Source organism: Emiliania huxleyi (assembly GCF_000372725.1).
Source record: "Emiliania huxleyi CCMP1516 unplaced genomic scaffold EMIHUscaffold_8, whole genome shotgun sequence".
Classification (NCBI taxonomy): domain Eukaryota; phylum Haptophyta; order Isochrysidales; family Noelaerhabdaceae; genus Emiliania; species Emiliania huxleyi.
In genome coordinates this window covers 185,154-201,008 of record NW_005196021.1, presented here as the reverse complement: position 1 = coordinate 201,008, position 15,855 = coordinate 185,154, and the positions used below count along the sequence as shown (strand labels likewise).

The 15,855-nt window shown below is 66.0% G+C and overlaps 5 protein-coding genes across 5 annotated transcripts; 4 read left to right on the top strand and 1 right to left on the bottom strand.

The window, feature by feature from the left end:
* Positions 1-1,957: 1,957 nt before the first annotated feature.
* On the top strand, positions 1,958-3,283 carry EMIHUDRAFT_198338 (hypothetical protein; the record flags this gene model as incomplete). The annotated part of the gene is made up of 3 exons (XM_005759444.1): positions 1,958-2,361; positions 2,512-2,755; positions 2,960-3,283. 3 exons carry the CDS (start codon positions 1,958-1,960, stop codon positions 3,281-3,283), a joined length of 972 nt encoding a protein of 323 aa, XP_005759501.1.
* A 486-nt stretch (positions 3,284-3,769) lies between these two features.
* EMIHUDRAFT_461834 (hypothetical protein) lies at positions 3,770-5,252 on the top strand. Its single transcript, XM_005759443.1, has 3 exons — positions 3,770-3,934; positions 4,069-4,581; positions 4,652-5,252. The coding sequence occupies exons 1-3, from the start codon at positions 3,806-3,808 to the stop codon at positions 5,039-5,041; spliced, it is 1,032 nt and encodes a 343-aa protein (XP_005759500.1). The 5' UTR covers positions 3,770-3,805; the 3' UTR covers positions 5,042-5,252.
* A 466-nt stretch (positions 5,253-5,718) lies between these two features.
* EMIHUDRAFT_96932 (hypothetical protein) lies at positions 5,719-7,164 on the top strand (the record flags this gene model as incomplete). The annotated part of the gene is made up of 2 exons (XM_005759442.1): positions 5,719-6,401; positions 6,585-7,164. The coding sequence occupies 2 exons, from the start codon at positions 5,719-5,721 to the stop codon at positions 7,162-7,164; spliced, it is 1,263 nt and encodes a 420-aa protein (XP_005759499.1).
* A 1,750-nt stretch (positions 7,165-8,914) lies between these two features.
* Positions 8,915-13,017, bottom strand: EMIHUDRAFT_448464 (hypothetical protein; the record flags this gene model as incomplete). Its single annotated transcript, XM_005759441.1, has 6 exons — positions 8,915-9,305; positions 9,440-9,990; positions 11,439-11,810; positions 11,864-12,048; positions 12,524-12,764; positions 12,835-13,017. The coding sequence occupies 6 exons, from the start codon at positions 13,015-13,017 to the stop codon at positions 9,119-9,121; spliced, it is 1,719 nt and encodes a 572-aa protein (XP_005759498.1). The 3' UTR covers positions 8,915-9,118.
* Positions 13,018-13,801: 784 nt separating this feature from the next.
* EMIHUDRAFT_198334 (hypothetical protein) lies at positions 13,802-15,835 on the top strand (the record flags this gene model as incomplete). Its single annotated transcript, XM_005759440.1, has 6 exons — positions 13,802-14,605; positions 14,684-14,714; positions 14,794-14,909; positions 15,125-15,495; positions 15,572-15,667; positions 15,700-15,835. The coding sequence occupies 6 exons, from the start codon at positions 13,802-13,804 to the stop codon at positions 15,833-15,835; spliced, it is 1,554 nt and encodes a 517-aa protein (XP_005759497.1).
* Positions 15,836-15,855: the final 20 nt, after the last annotated feature.

The window sequence follows — 15,855 nt, the reverse complement described above, 5'->3', positions numbered from 1 at the left end:
AGACGGGTGTGTCGTCTCGCAAGATGGCATCACGCTCGCACCTGCCGACCGCCGCCACGGCGGCGAGACGCCTTATCCGCCACCGCGGCGCCGGCCACAGGCCAGCGCTAGGCAGCTGCCGGCCACACTGGGCCGGATTTGCCGGTAACCGTCGCCGCACACTCCTACGTCCACGCCGCTGTGACGTCTGGCGACGAGGCGCCGGCCGCCAAGCTTCATCGCCAACGTGGTCGCTCGCTGGTCCTCTCGGCTCGGACACGCGTCGGCCCAGCTCACACGAGCTCCAGACAGCCACCAGTCGCCACGCGCAAAGCGTACGGGTCGCCGGCTCCCTGTTGTGCTCTCACGCTGGCCGGCGTAACACTGTACTGGCAGTTGTCATGCCGTACCCGTCGCGTTTCGAAAGGGAGCCCTCAATCGACGCGTCTACACGCACCGTGCCACCGCTCTCCACAACTGCTACCGTGGACATCAAGCTCCTCGACTCGATCTGCGGCTACGACGGCGCTCTAGCTGCTGGCTCTCGCGGGTGTCTGGCGACCCGCTCAGGCTTGCGAAACGGCCGGCCGCGGCGACGTGTTTCGAGCTCGCTGGCCTTCTCCGCGCGGCTGGGCCCGCCCCTAGTCGGGGCCGACCCGCCCAGTCACTGGGCAGCGCGTGCGCCGGCGTTCTGGACGACGGTGTGCCGGTGCATCCGGGAGGCTCCGCGGGGCTGCTCTAGCAGCCTCGGGAGGGTCGAAAATCGAAGCCGAAGCGGCGGACCGCGGAAGCTCCACGGACGGTGAGGCGGGCTGTGGTTGGCCCCCCCCGACCGGGTGAGGGGGTGGCGCCCCGGGAGTGCCGCTCCGGCGACGTCTGTGGCCTCCACGGTACCGTGACCGCGCCGGCCTCGCTCGGGAGGCTCTTTCGGAGCCGTCGGCCTCCGAAACCGTCGCGTTGCTGCGCCTGGACGGCTTCGATGCTCGCCAAACCCGTCGGCACCGTTCATATACACATGAATTGTGAGTGAACGCGCATTTTTCTGGTATTTAACTGAAATGTGCCGAAATGTTAGTTTCGATCTAGTCCTCACGGACACAAAACAGAGGCCTCCTAGCACGGAGAAGCGACTAAGAGTCGCCGACGTGCGAGTTAAATGCCAGAAAAATGCGCCCGGAATCACAATTGATCCCGTCGACAAGGCGCCCCAATCGCGGAGGTCTGGCGCGGGCGTGGAGGCGAGCATCGACGCCTCGACGGTTGCTCTTCAGAGGCCGAAAACATACGCGCCGGCACAGAATGACACGTATCAGGCCCCGCCGAGCTCGATGCGCGGCAGCGGGTGAGGGTGGCTATTCTCCCACGAGGCAGCCAAGGATACACAGTCCCTCGTGTCGCGCGTGTAAGTCCCGGTTGCCGTGCGCGCCAGCGCGTGTGGCCGCGTACCTTAGCTAAGATACGCGCGCACGGGCGTGGGTGGGTAAAAACGGGTCACTTTGCCGCGGGGTTTGCCGTCACAGCTACTCGTCGCCCTGAATGGTTGCCCAGGTTACTCAGGACACGATCCCGGCGTGAACACGACGAACTACCCTTCTCCGATGCACGCGCGGCACGCGCCACGGCGCGGCACGTGCCGCCGTCTTTGTTTGAAGTAAAAAGTCGAATCAGAGCGGTGTCGGCGTTGTCCTGAGTTTTCTCCCCCGGACCGCCCACAACCGGGACCGCTCCGGGACTCACGCCGGCGAACGAAGCACCATCATGCTGCTGTACGGCCCCAAAAGAAAGACAACTCTCTCACACATTAGACCCAAAAGAAATGATCAATTTGGGCGGCAACACCACACTTAAATCCGACCCGTTGGCGGCCAGTGAGCTTTTGCGCCCCCAAACCCCCCCAAAAAGAAATGATGGCGGATTTACGCGGCAATTTTGAGATTTTGTTGCAAACAAAGAATGATTCGCCGCACAGCGTGACACCATGCTGAAGCCGCAGCCCTCCGTCAAACTCATCCGGTCCAACACTGGGGCCGGCTACAAGTGCGTCCGCTACGCGCCCATCAAGGGCTCTGAGCGGTGCTACGTTGTCTATGTGGATCGCGCTGGCGCCAAGACTTGTCTCGGCCGCTTTGCGACGCCCGAGGAGGCAGCGTACTGCTACGCAACCTCGCCCGAGGGGCTGAAAGACGCGGCCAAGATCGCCAAGGCGGAGGCGCCGGAAATGACGAGCGCCGAGGCCACAGCGACGGCCACCGAGGAGGAGCTGGAGCTGCATACGAACGGCTCGGGCTTTGTGGGCGTCTTCCAAACGCCTCCGGCCTTCAGACTGCCTTGGGTGGTTAAGGTGCGGCGCGGCCACAAGGTCGTGAGCCTCGGCTACTTCGCGTCAGCTGAGGCGGCCGCGCTCTGCTACGCCCGCTCGCCCGAGGGCCGGGCGGCGGCGGAGGCCAAGCGCGCAGAGGCGCTGCCGCCGATGACAGCTGATGCTGCGCAGGCGGCGGCGGTGGCGGAGGGGCTGGTGCTTCCCACGTCCAGCTCCTCGGGCACGCGCTTCCTGGGCGTGCATGCCATGCCAGCGGGACGGCGGCTGCCCTTCCGCGCCTCTTATTCGCGTGACGGACTCGAGATCAGCCTCGGCTACTTCGCCACCGCGGAGGAGGCCGCCCTCTGCCGCGCGCGGGAGCTCGCGGCCCAGGCCGACGCCCCCCCCGCCGCCGACGACGAGCTGACCGCGACTTGCCCCATCTGCATCGAACCGATCGAGGCCGACTCTGCCCCGGTCGCCACCGCCTGCCTGCACGTCTTCTGCCGCGAGTGCATCGAGGACTGGATCGAGCAGACGCAGCCCGAGGCAACCTGCCCGATGTGCCGCGATCCGCTCAACGGGGCGTCGGGGTCGCTCACGGCCATGCCGCTGCCGGCCGCCGCGGACGCGAGCTCCGCCCCGCGGCGCCGCGGCTGGACGCGAGGCGAGTGGCGGCAGATGCTCGAGGAGCATGCCTCCGTCGAGGCCGAGCGCGCCGCGCGCGCCGAGGCCACCGCCCGCTCCGACGAGCAGCAGGCGGCGTTCGTGTACCACAGCGGCGTGCCCCGCCCCGTGGACCTGGCACGCTGCGGCTACCGTCCGCTCTTCAGCCAGCGGCGTGGCGGGCACATGGCCCGCGGCGAGGCGCACCCGCGGGCGGCGAGGCCCGTCAGACCCGACCCGCCCGGCGACAACTATGACGTGGTCGAGGCAGCGCAGCGCCGCCTCGACGCGCGGCGCCGCCTCGACGCTGACGCTGCTAAGAAGCAGAAGAAGGAGTAGGGGCTGTAGACCGCCCAGCTCTCTCTCTCTCGCTCTCGCCCCCTCTCTCTCGGCGCGCCCCCAGTCGCGCCCCCCGTCTCTCTTTTGCGCGAGACGTGTGTGCTCCGAGGAGAGGCGCGGCGAGTGTTGGCCCCCGGTTAGTCAAGCCCGGTTGTAGTGTGTGGGCCGCGCTATCAAAGACACGTGAAACGAGGCAGTGCACCGAAAGTAAACGGTGGGCGAGTGGGCGCGTTGCGATCTCCTCTGCGTGGCCTGCAGCACGATGTGACACAGCCGACGCGCTCGCAGAGAGTGGTCCTTACAGCCCCGCCACCGCAGCCATCGAGCCGAGTGCACGAGGCGTGGTCTTCTGGGCTCGTGCCTCGATGCGGGCACGGTTTTCTCTCCGCACGGTTGGGTTCGCCCCCTAGTTGCGGATCCCGCCGACCGCTCGAAAAAAAGAGGGTCTCCCTAGTCTCTTCGAAGCCTTTCGTAGGACGCTCGGTACACGGACGGAGACGCCACCACCGTGCCAAGTGCCAAATGAAGACTCCGCCGCCCTCACCCGTTGTACCGGCCGCGGCCGTCGTTCTCGCCTTTGTCGCCATGGCGGTCGCCAACTACCTCGTCACCGACAACAACCTCGGGGCCGTCAAGTTTACAAACACAGAGGCGCCCTGCTGCTTCCGCTGCCACGCTCGACCCGCTGCCGCTGCCACGCTCGACCCGCTGCCGCTGCCACGCTCGAGCTGCCACGCCGCTCGCCCCACCGCGGACTGACCACCAAACCCTCCGTCCACTTGCAGATTGCGCACACGCACCCCGTCTACGGCCTTCCCATCGGCTGGGCCTTTGCCATCTGGGGCATCATCTACACGCTCGAGGGCCTCTTTGTCGTGTACCAGGCGCTGCCCTTCCAGCGCTTTGGCGGCCTGCGCGAGCCGTCGTACGCCAAGATCCGAGGCCCGGTGCTGGCCCTTTTTGCGGCCAACTCGGCGTGGCTCTTCCTCTTCGGGTACGAGGTCTACTGGGCCTCGCAGGTCGTGATCCTCGTCTACGACGCGCTCCTCTTCGTCGTCCTCCGCCGACTCGACGTCAACCAGCTCTCGTCGCGCCGCTCCGCCGCCTCGAAGCTCGCCGCCGCCGCCTTCTCTGCAAACGCGTCGTGGGTGACAGTCGCCTCTTGCCTCGGCATCCAGGTTGTCCTCCTCGACGAGGGGTGGCTCCCCTCGCCCGACTTTGCAATCGGCCTGCTCGTCGTCGCGGTCGCCGTCGCGTGCGCCGCCACCTTTGAGTACTCGGACCCCGTCTACGCGGCGGTGCAGCGGGCCTAGCTTGCAGCGTGCCGCACATGCATGACACCCCACCCTCCCGGTCTCCACAAATTAGGTGGCCGCTTGGGCACTCGGCGGCATCATCGCCAACCAGGCGGACGCCTCCGAGTTTGGCTGCAAGTCGCAGATCTGCCCCGCCTGCCTCGCCGCCGCCATCCCGATCTGCAGCCGCGACGACACGTCGGCACGCGACGGGCGGCCAAACGGCTTCGCGCCGCTCGACTGCGACTCGTACACGGAGAGCTCGCCCGACGAGTGCGTCGTCGCGAAGAGCGCCTCCGTCGTCGGCTGGGCGTACGCCGGCATCGGCTGCGTCGCCTTCGCCCTCGCCGCCGGCCTCGTCCGCGGCTACCTCCGCCGCCAAGCGGAGAAGCGAGCGCCCCGCCCGCAGCCACCATTCCTCGAAGATGTGCCGTCGACGCCCGCGAGTGGCGACTCGCCGTGAGGGAAGGCGTGGCCGCGTGGCCTCGCGCGCACATCAAGAGATGCGCCCTGCTCCACCAACGTGCACACACGGGGGATCTCATCGGGACAATGCGCGCAACGAGTGCTCTTGACGTAGTCTGTGGGGACAGTGACTTTTGCGTGTTGTGGGTGACTCTACGGTGTCGATACTGTGTTCAACCTTGACCCCTTGACAAACTTCTGAACTCCGAACGCGCGCCTAAGAATCGTCTGGAGTTAGGCGCAGGGTCACCCCCAAGAAAAGAATTTTACAACACAACTCCCAACGCAAAAGAATTATCAGGGCGACCAGGCCTTCCAACTTTTTGGATTTTGCGGGGTATGGTATGGTACTCTCACGGCCCAAAGGGTGGGGGGGTATGGTCCTGACCGCCCATCCCCGGTCTCCGGGAGGCTGGGTCTGTCAGCAGGCGGGGGGGTATGGTCTCGAGGTGGGTTGCGCGAGCAACCATACCACACCCGGCAAAAGTCCGAACCCCACGAAGAATTCTTAGGACGACCCGTAAGGGGCCGTCGCCTGCTGTGCCATTTGTAGTGCCAGTCCGAGCCAGTCTGCTGTGAGAGGGGCTTGTATAGTAAAATTCTTAGGACACTAGCCTCTCTCACAGCACACTGGCACGACGAGGGCGCGGACTGGCGCGGACTGAAGAATGCACAATGCGAGACGTCCCGCTCGAAGACCTCCACTTTGACGGCTGCGTCTCCACTCAGCAGCACCCCGACGGCGTGCAGCCGTGGCGCCTGCCGGTAAAAGACGTCGAGCTCTTCCATCCAGATCTGGTCCGGTCTGCGGGTGGTGCCTCGGGCGTGCGGATCCGATTCCGCTCAGACACCGGCTCGCTGCGACTGCGCGTGCGTCGCCTGCGCACGTACTGTCGATACGACTACGACCTGTTCGTCGACGGCGCGTTCGTCGCCTCTCACGTCGAAGATCCGGAGCATCCCATCGCGCTCGCTGGACTGTCCGAGGTACCTTTGCGCTTCCCCGAGGCGATGGCGCGTGCTGGAGACGAAGGCAGCGAGCTAATGATCACGTTCGGGGACGCTGCTCCGGCGGCGTCGCGCGAGGAGCGCGTCTTTGAGCTGTGGCTGTCGACGGCCGGCCCGCAGGTGGTGAATGGCTTCTGGCTGGACGAGGGGGCGTCGCTCGCGCCTGCGCCGGACCCTCGGCCGCTCTGGGTGACACACGGCTCGAGCATCTCGCACGGCACCGGGTTCGACGCCATCTTCTCCGGCCCCGGCTGCCCTGCCGGCTCTGCGCGCAGCCCCAGCCGCTCGTGGCCGGCGGTCGCGGCGCGCGAGGCGGGGCTCAACCTGCTCAACCTCGGCTACAGCGGCCAGTGCCACCTGGACCAGGCGGTGGCGCGCACCATTCGCGACCTCGATGGCGTCGCAGCAATCTCGCTCAAGCTCGGCATCGCATCGCATCGCAAAGCTATGCTCCGCGCTGTTCACACCTAGAGGAGGTCCCCCCTGTGAGCAGGCATCAACGTGCACAACTACGGCTCCCTCTCGCTGCGCAGCTTTGCGCAGGCCGCGCTCGGCTTCCTCGCCACGGTCCGCGACGGCCACCCGACCGTGCCTCTCCTCGTCCTCTCCCCCGTGCACGGCTCCGGCTGGCGCGAGGACGGCTCCTGCTCGGCTCTCATCGTGGCGCCTGACCGGGAGGCGGTAGACCCGCGCTACCCAACACTGAGCCAGATGCGGGCCGAGCTCGAGCGGGTGGTGGGGCTGCTCCAGCGGCGCGGCGACGACCGGATCGCCTACGCGAGCGGCCTCGACCTCTTCGGGCCGGACGACTTTGCCGCCGGCCTGGCGCCGGACCAGCTGCACCCCTCCCCGGACGGATACGAGCTCATGGGGCAGCGCTTTGCGCAGCTCGCGTTCGGGCCTCGCGGGAGGCTGCTGCCGGGCCGCCTCCCGCCCGCCCCCACGGCCGTGCCCGCCAAGGCCGCCGCTGGTGCTTGGCGCACGAGCAGCTCGGGCGCGGCCGTGGCCACTGCAGCATTGGGGCGGCGCGGCTTTCGCTGCCTCGCTGAGGCCTTGTCGCTAGCCTCGCGTCGCTCTCGCGTGCATCGTGCAGGCGGAGGACCGCGCGCCTGATAACCTCTCTCCACCTTGCCGCTTTTTATTTCTCGAGATCCGAATGGGCGTGTACAACGACCCCTGTAAAATAAACAAATAAAAACGGACACCTCTACTGTGAGATGGGTAAAAAGGAACAGGTCCCCGCCCGTGCAATCTTTTGTTTGAGTTTGTGCGGGTTCGAGCTTAAGTGGGTAGACGGAGCGGACCGTGAGTTGAGGAAATCGGGGAGGACGCGACCCACTTCGCCACAGACGGTCCCGCGCCTCGCCGCTATGACGGCTACACGACCGCGGCTCGTGTGCGTGTAGCCGTCTTTGTCCGGAGTGAATACTCCAACGCGCTCGTCGGTGACGGTGTCCTCCAACTTGCGCCGCGCTCGGCGAACCTCGACAGCGCCTTCGATGGCATGCAGCTCTTTGCGTCAGAAGCCTGGAGAGCAGCTCCTCGGCTGCTCACACGCTCTGCACAGTTGACACAGCCTACTGTGCGGCTGCCACAGCTGTGACAGCGATGGGCTCGCCCTCACTGGCCCTCAGTCACTTGTGCTGCGGCTTGTGTGAGCGACACTGCTCGGCGACTGCCGGCACACTGTGAGACCATGGGTGTGAGGTAAAACCACGCTACCAGCGCTTGATCACATCGGCCCCGAGGTCAGATCCTTCTACTCTGTTAGTGACAAGACTTGTCTACTGGCTGGAGCCGAGCAGGAGGGCCAGGCGCACAACCCCTGGTCAACTCACGGTCCACACCCCGTATGTGCTATGTGGTCGGCGACTAGCCGGGGTCGTCCTCCCGCGACTCGCACCGCTGCATTTTTTAATTTCGCTCTCGGGTGTCTGATTTCTCATTTTAGCCAAGAATTACGTTGCCCAAAACTCATCGTGCAATCACTCACGTTCGCGTTGCGCACCATCCACCAAAACGGCGCGCCGTCGCAGCCGCGATCGCGGCTGGACGGCGGCAGCGGCAGCGGCGGCGGGATCAGAGGTGACGTCGGAGACAACTCTGTCGGAGGTAGCGGCGGTGAGGGCAGCGGCGGCGATGGAGGTAGGGGTATCATAGAGTAGCACCCCTGGCAACACCCTGCCGCAACCTGGCTGGTAAGGTCGAGCATCCAGAGCGGAAGCCCATCATTGCAACCATTGTCCTGCGTAGGACTTGCGACCCGCGCGAGGGCTGCACTAGTCGCTTCGCCTTTGCAAAGCGTCAAGCACTCAAACAAGGACTTGCAGCCTGCGAGGCTGATATCAATGTCTTGGCTTCCACCTGCAAAGAAGTCCAACTCGCGCTCTGAGTAGGTGCCTGCGCCGCCGGTGCTTCCAGAGGACGCATCGCCAGACCCCAAATCGCGGGACTCGCCGGCTGCAAAGTCTCCTACTGCATCCTCGGTTGAGGCTGGAGCGGCGACGAGCAGCAGTAGTATGCGGCCAGCCGCGAGCAAAGCATGCATGGACTGATCAGCGAACGCACGTTGCGGGACGGAAATTGCATAATTTTTAACATTTTCGGCGTCGGCAACTACACGAGGTCAAGAATATCCCGACCTCGCTCTCCCTCCCTCGCGGGATACTAGCCCGGCTCTCTGAGACTCTCGAGCCATTATATTTTTGTGCGGGTCGTGCGTCGTCTCTGTCGCGCGGATCCATCCCGCCGCCCCCCGCCGCTCCCGGCACCCGGGCCCGGCGGGATCGCCGGGAAGCGGGAACGCCTGTGAGCGTGCCCCAGCTCAACTAAGCGATATACGTGCCCGGGCCGGTGTCGCGCGCGTTTCACAGCCTTGTTATTGAGAAAAGAAAATACATCCTATGCGCTATAGGGCTATGGCGCTGTGCGCTGGTCTGTGAGAGGAGAGGGTTTGAGGTGCAAGCCCTGTGGATTCACAGTGGGATTGGTTAGATTGGTAAATGGTATAATACCATTTACCAACCACAGCGGTGCGCTCCTCTTGTCGTGGAGCGGCTGCTTCAACCTATGGCAGCCCGGGCTGCAAAAACCACCCTGCCGCAATAACGCAGCGCTTGTGGAAGGCCTTGCTCCAGAACGGGGGCGGGTAGTCCCCGTGCGCCTGCCTCCGCTTGCGCGCGAGCGCCTCGCTCTCGATGAACTGCCGCAGCTCCTTGTGCATGCGGACGACCTGCCGGAAGAGCGGCCCGTGCCTGACCCGTCATCAGCTACGCGTGATGTTCCGATGGGGCGGCGGGCAGCGGGGGGGGGGGGGGGGCAGGGGGAGAGCCGGTGCCTCTCGCACACCCCGCACCGCGCTGCGAGGCGCAGGCCGACCTGTTCCCACCCGGTCAGCCGTGAAGCGGCGCCGTCCACCAGCGCCTCGCCTCGCCTCGAAAGGCGCGGCGCCTGCAGCACGGCCAGCTCCTTCTTCTCCACCTTCCGAGGCATGCCCGCCCACTGAATCCCGCGAAACGGGTCTGAGCCGAGACTGCTGTCGACGCTGCACCGGTGCGCCTCGCCGCGGATGGTCCGCTGCCGCGCGTCGCCAAAGTCGCGAAACTGCTTGAGCTGGTTTGCCACGTACGGCTGCAGCGGCGGCATCATGATTGCGCGCAGGTCGCGGCAGGTGGAGCCGAACATCAGGAGGTCGCGCGCGCAGGGCGCCGCGTCGACATAGTAGCCGAGGCCCCATCCGCCGGTCTTGAAGACGCAGCCGGGCCTCCTGCCGCAAAAGGCGTCCGCCGCGTGGAAGCCGAGCAGCACCCCGCAGATCTCGCGGTGCTCGTCGTCGGACAGATGCCGGAACGGAGAGTCGTCGAGCCCATCCGTCCTTCGCGCGGCGTGCTGGTCAAGCCTGGCGATGAGGGCGGACTTGCCGCCGCTCGTGTCGAGGCCCTTGAAGGCGCACTCGTCGCGAAGGTCCGCCACTCGCCAGGCGCCACAGTTGCCTCCCCGCCAGCCGCCCGCCCGCCCGGCGGACATTGGCGGAGGGCACGCACCCAAAGTACGAGCAGGTCGGGTTGGCGGTGCGGCCCCCGGTCGGCGTTACTCTCTCTGTGACGCAGGGCAGGTCGGGTTGGCGGTGTGGGCGTCGGCTATGTCGGCGTTACTCTCTCTCACGAATTGCGCTTTTTCTCTTTTTCAGTGTATGTAGCTCTTACATTCCCGTAGGAGACTCTGCTGACAGGGTTTGCGATGAGGAGCGACCCGAAGGGTTTCTCGGAGGTTAGTGCACCACTAACCGCCGAAGCGCAAGCGCTGGGAGCAAGAACACTACGACGTTCTGGCTCAGCGAGGCTGCTGCGGAGCACTCGCGGACCGGTTCTTCTGGTCCAGCGAGGCCGCTGCGGGGCACCCGGCGGCTCGGGTCACTTCTCATCGCAAACTCGGTCGAGCAGGAGGTAAGGTGTGTGCGTGTGGGAGGCGGCGCGGCACTGTACTCGAGTAGGAGCGGCGGTACGGCGGCACGGCGGTAACGCACGGCAGGAGGGACGGCGAATAAATGGCAAGGGCGGCGAGGCGCGGAAGGAGCGGCACGGTAAGGAGCGGCGGCACGGCGGCAGACCACGGCAGCGAACGGCGGAGCATTGGGCGGCGGGTCAAACGACTGAGCAGAGGGCGGCGGCAGGAAGGAGCGAGGATGGCGCGGTGGCGGCAGGACCTTTTTCGAGGTTCTCGAGGTATATCCTTGGCCGCGTTGGGTAGCGAGGATTGGTGTGACGCGATCCACGCAGGCGTGGTTTCTGACGGCCGACCGTCAGTGCACGGAGTTGCCCCTTCTCCGACTGCCCCGGCTAGTTCCCGAGGTCGCGCGGGGCTGACTGACCCCTGCGTCCCCCGAGACCTAGCGCGGGTGGGTTGGAGTGGGCTCGCTGCAAGGAAGGGCCGTGTAAGAGGCCGATCCCCGTAGTCCGCCCCGCTCCTCCCCATCGGGCCGCATGCGCGGCCACGCCTCGCAGATTCGTTTCTCGCGCCTTGTGGTCAGGCGCCTCTTTTTCAATCGCCCCGGACCTCCGGGTCTGGACGCACAAGCGCACAGACAGTCGAGAAGTCGCCCCCGCCAACACCCCCGCCCTCGCCTCCGCCCTCGCCCCCACCCTCACCCCCTCCCTCACCCCCACCCTCACCCCCACCCTCGCCCCCGGCTGGTCCGGAGGAGTTCCAGAACATGGCGAGTCACGGGATGCCTGAACCCTCGCCCCCAGGGGTACAGAGCAGAGGCCAGCCTCTCGGCGCCCGCGCCCGCCGCCCTCACGATGTCGTTGTAGGAGAGAGGTCGATGTCGTTGATGGTCGTTGTAGGAGAGGTCGAGAGATTTCAGCACCCCCCCGTTGTGCGTTGACCGCGAGAGCGCCGCCGATCGCCTTCGCGCCCTCGATGCCGATGTTGTTCTCGCCAAGCCAGAGTTTGTTCAGCACCCCGTTGACCGCAAGAGCGCCGCCGATCGCCTTCGCGCCCTCGTCGCCGATCTTATTGTTGTGCGCGAGCTCGAGGGTGGTCAGCACCGCGTTGCCCTTAAGGGCGTCGGCGATCGCGGCGGCGCCGGTGGGGCCGATCTCGTTCCGAGAGACATCTAGCTTGTTCAGCACCCCGTTGGCGCACAGCGTGGCTCCCTCGATCGAAGCGGCTCCCTCGTCGCTGATCTCGTTGTCGCCAAGGTTAAGGTTGGTGAGCACCGCGTTGACGCGCAGAGCGGAAGCCAGTGCCTTGGCGCCCTCGAGCCTCGTCGCCGATCTCGTTGCCGTTGAGGTAGAGAAGATTTCAGCACCCCGTTGCCGCGCAGCGCGTCGGCAATTGCAGCGGCGCCCTTGTCGCCGATGTGGTTGTCGCCGATGTAAAGTTCTTGCAGCACCCCATTGCCCGCAATCAGCGACGCGATCACGGTGGCAGAGGCGGGGCCGAGGCCCCTCTCGTCGAGGTCGAGGGATGTCACCGGGTCGGTGCCGCGAAGCTCTGGCAGGTCGTCTGCCAGAGCTTCTGCCGCCTCGACTGCCGCCGCCACTGCCGCCGCCTTGTCATCCTCTGCCGCCGCCTTGTCCTTCATCATCGCGCAACGGTGCGCCTTCTGCAGTTGCGCGATGAGGAGGAGGAAGGGGAGGAGGAGGAGGGGGGGGGGGGGGAGGAGGGGGAGGAGGGGGAGGAGGAGGTCAACAGAGGTTGGCTGTTCTGCCACCGTGACGATCGTCGCCTCAGAGCCCGCCGACTCGCTCGAATCGCAAGTCCCGACCCAGGTGTGCGCAACAGGGGTCCACGAGGAGCTGACACTGTCGATGAGGGAGCCAGCGAGAGAGAGGAGCGATGGTGGCCAGCATGGGTGTCCCAGCAAGCATTGCGGACTCGTGCAAGAGTACCCACCCAGGTACTGGGGGGGGTTTGCAGCGTTCCACACTTGGACTTACACTTTTGCTCTCGAGACTTCCTCCCACACTTTGCCCTGGATTTTGGTGAAATCCAGTTGCTCTGACAAGCCTCTGCCAGTCGCCATTTATTTCATGGCGGCCCGGGATGAAGAAACTGGCCTTCGCCAGACTGAGGACTATTGTGCGCCTTGGCAAGACGGTTCCGATGGTATTTTTTGCGAGCGCAGTGGACTTCATCTTGCCGGTCAACTGCCGGCGGTCGACAACTGCCGTTCGAGCAGCGTCGGCGACCGCCGTCAAGATGAACTCCTCTCAAGTTGAGCCGCGGCATGCCGCCGGTGAGGTAGTCGGGCAGAAAGTACTGTGGACGATACAGAACCTTGTGCCCGCTCACGTTGGCCGTCCGGACATGCCAGTCATAAACATTGAAGAGGACGAAGATGTCGTATGCGAGGATGGCGAGGACGAGCGCGTGCTGGATCGGCGTATCGACGCTCCAGTTGATCGCCAGAGTGAATACCCGGCCGCCAGAAGGAATACGAGTCGGCGGCTTGGTGGACATGCAATCGCTGCCCCCTCCGCCCTCGTTGCTCAATCTGTCATCTCGAGCATAAAAATCTCTCGAGAGAGGCCGCGGATGCGGGCGCGATTCGCCGACCAGGGAGGGCCGGCCCGACCTCCCGGGGAGGGGTGGCGACGAGACACAATGCCGCCACTCCCGCCCTGGGAGCCCACCCGGGCTGTCGGCTCCCTCGGGGCCAATGGGGCTAGCCGACGGAGGTGGGGCGGAGGGGCCGCCTCCGAAGAAGGGACATCAAAAACGACTGCAGAGGCAGTGGGGCGACGCCCGAAAGGCGAGCAAGAGACCGAACCAGACTGAAGATTCACCCTGAAGGGTGGGGGACGAGGCCTCGACGTGCGCGCGCCACTCGCGCTCGAGGTACGTCGAGGTGCATCTCGTGCTCGCCTAAAGGGCTCAGAGAGAGAGCGCGACGCGAGCGTGCAGCGCTCGCCGGGCTGGAGACCGAGATCCGGCGCCGGGAGGTCTAGCGCCGCAGTAGCGGCCGAGAGTGGGCCGTGACCCCGACCGCGTCGAACTCATCGGCGCGGGCTCTCTCGGCTACGGGACCGGCCCCAGCTTCGGCTGAGGGCTAACAAGCTGCCGAGCCCAAATCACTGTGAGAGTCGTGATTTCTTGTTGGTCTTTAAAAATCTCTCTCTCTCCCGCCGGCCCAGAGTACCGCCGCCCGCCCGGCCCGCCCGCCCGCCCGTCCCCGGAGCCCGAAAACGGGGCCCCGCGAGCTCACTTTCCTCGAAATCACACGACTTTGCTCCCTTCCTTCTCTATGACACGGACCAAGAAAGATTCAGCATGTAGCAGGCGTAGCGGGCGACTAAAAAGAAGAAATCGCAGCGCATCGGTGACACGGGCGAACCCCAGATACAGCGCACTAACCGCTGCCTTTTGCTGTGGCTCGTACCGCATCACCGCCGAGCCGTCCACGCACTGGGGCTGCGCGGACCTGTGTGGGGCAAACGCGACTCTCGCGTGCGTCCAAAGCTCGGAGGAAAACGAGTACGTGGCGCGCCTCGCCGCCGATGCGGGCGCGATCCGTTTCTGGATCGGCGTCTACCAGCGCCCCGCCGGAGAGGAGCCCGGCGGCGGCTGGGACGTGTGCCAATCCGGCGAGACGGCAAACTTTGTCAAATGGGACACGTCAGAGCCAAACAATTGGCGTGGCGCAGAGGAGTGCGCCGTTGTCGGCAACGGTGGGTTGTGGTTCGACGTCCCTTGCTACCTGGAGTTCCCCTGCCTCTGCAAGTCTGGCGCCGACCCCTCCCCAGAGTACATGGCCTTCGTGGAGGTGGAGCGCGAGCGGGACAAGTCCCTTCGCGCTGCGGCCCTCGTCCTGCACTACATGGCTCTCACTCTCTGCTCTGCCATGTCCGGGCTCAGCCTGATCTGGGCGCTCGTCTGCCTTTTCCGAGACGTGCGGCGAAAGGACGAGCAGTCTGCGGGTGCGGGCCTAGAGATGGTGCAGAGCGACGCGGGGCTCGGGCCGCACGACCAGCGGGTGCACGCCTCGCTCCTTTCTCGCGACGTCCTGCTGCTCCGCTGCAGCTGGCTGCGCTCGCGCCCACCCGGCTACGTGCTGCCGCGCCGGCAGGACCTTCCATTAGAGGGGCTGCTTCCCCCTGCAGAGGGGGCCGCGCTTTTTTCTCGGCAGGCCCGAAGCGCGTGTGCCCTCACGTACGGCTGTGGGCCCCGCCCTGCCCCCCCCCCCCCCCCCCACCGCCGGAGCGTCTCAGCCAGGCCCTCTCGCATACTGCACGATAGGGCTCACGCCACACCACCCCGACCCGCACGGCGAGAACCTGCAGCACGTCGTGGCCTTTCTCAACTCGCCCACTGGGCATGACTTCGTCGCGCTCTTCTGGGACCAAGCGAGCTTGGTCCAGGCATGCCGCCCTCCCCGCCCGCCGCCGCCCTCCCCGCCGCCTCACCCCCGCCGTCGAGCCCCCCCCCACCCACTCCCTCCCCCCGCGCGCGCACTCCGCCCTCCCCGCCGCCGCCCTCCCCTCCCCCGTGCCAGCTATGCCTCCGCACACACCCAAACGCTGAGGGCGGTGCGGCGGTTGAGTGACGCCCTTGTCGCCAGCGTCCGTAGAAGGATGCTGCTGGCAAGCGCACCGCCGAGGAGGCCAAGATCTTTGCTGCGTCGCTTGCGGTGATGGCGGGGCTGTACGCGAGCCCCCGCTGCGTGACAGTGCTGCGGCTGACCAACATCCCAGAGCCGCCAGAGTGGGGCAAGCGCTCCGTCTGCCTCATCGGCTTGAAGAACGGCATCGAAGAGCAGGCGATCCTCGCGACGCTTGGCAGCTTTGGGCAGATCGAGACGTGCGAGCTGCACACAGCTCCTGCGATCGTTCGCTTCGCCACGCGCGAAGCGGCGGTTGCGGCTGTGGCGGCGGGCGCGGAGCAGCTGTGCAAGGGCATTGGCATGCTGTACAACACACAGCCGTACGAGCGGCGGGGCTGGTGCGTCAGCCGCGACTACCGCCTCTCCTTCAGGCACTTGTGACTCTCTCCTTCTGACCCCACTTGCGGCGCGCAGGTGCCACGCCGAGAGCAACTTCGCGAAGATCATCCTCGGCACGCGCAGCGAGCTCGGGCTGGGCAGCGCGGAGCACGCGCCCAAGATGATCGAGACGTGCTGGACAAGCAGCCTGTGACCCTCACGAGCGCGCCCACGCCCAACGCGTTCAAGGCTCAGTTCGAGGAGACGGTGGAAGGGAGCGAGGAGCAGGTCATCGCCTTCACCGGCAAGGGCGACGAGGAGAAGGTGGCGCGTGCGATGGTGCCCATTGAACCACGGTGAGCCGTCGGCGCCCGCCTCAC

Excerpts from the sequence above, each read along its gene's own strand:
- EMIHUDRAFT_461834 (XM_005759443.1), top strand. The coding sequence starts at position 3,806 with ATGAAGACTCCGCCGCCCTCACCCGTTGTACCGGCCGCGGCCGTCGTT. Across the intron at positions 3,935-4,068 it reads TCAAGTTTACAAACACAGAG|ATTGCGCACACGCACCCCGT; the intron begins GCGCCCTGCTGC and ends GTCCACTTGCAG. Across the intron at positions 4,582-4,651 it reads CGGACCCCGTCTACGCGGCG|GTGGCCGCTTGGGCACTCGG; the intron begins GTGCAGCGGGCC and ends TCCACAAATTAG.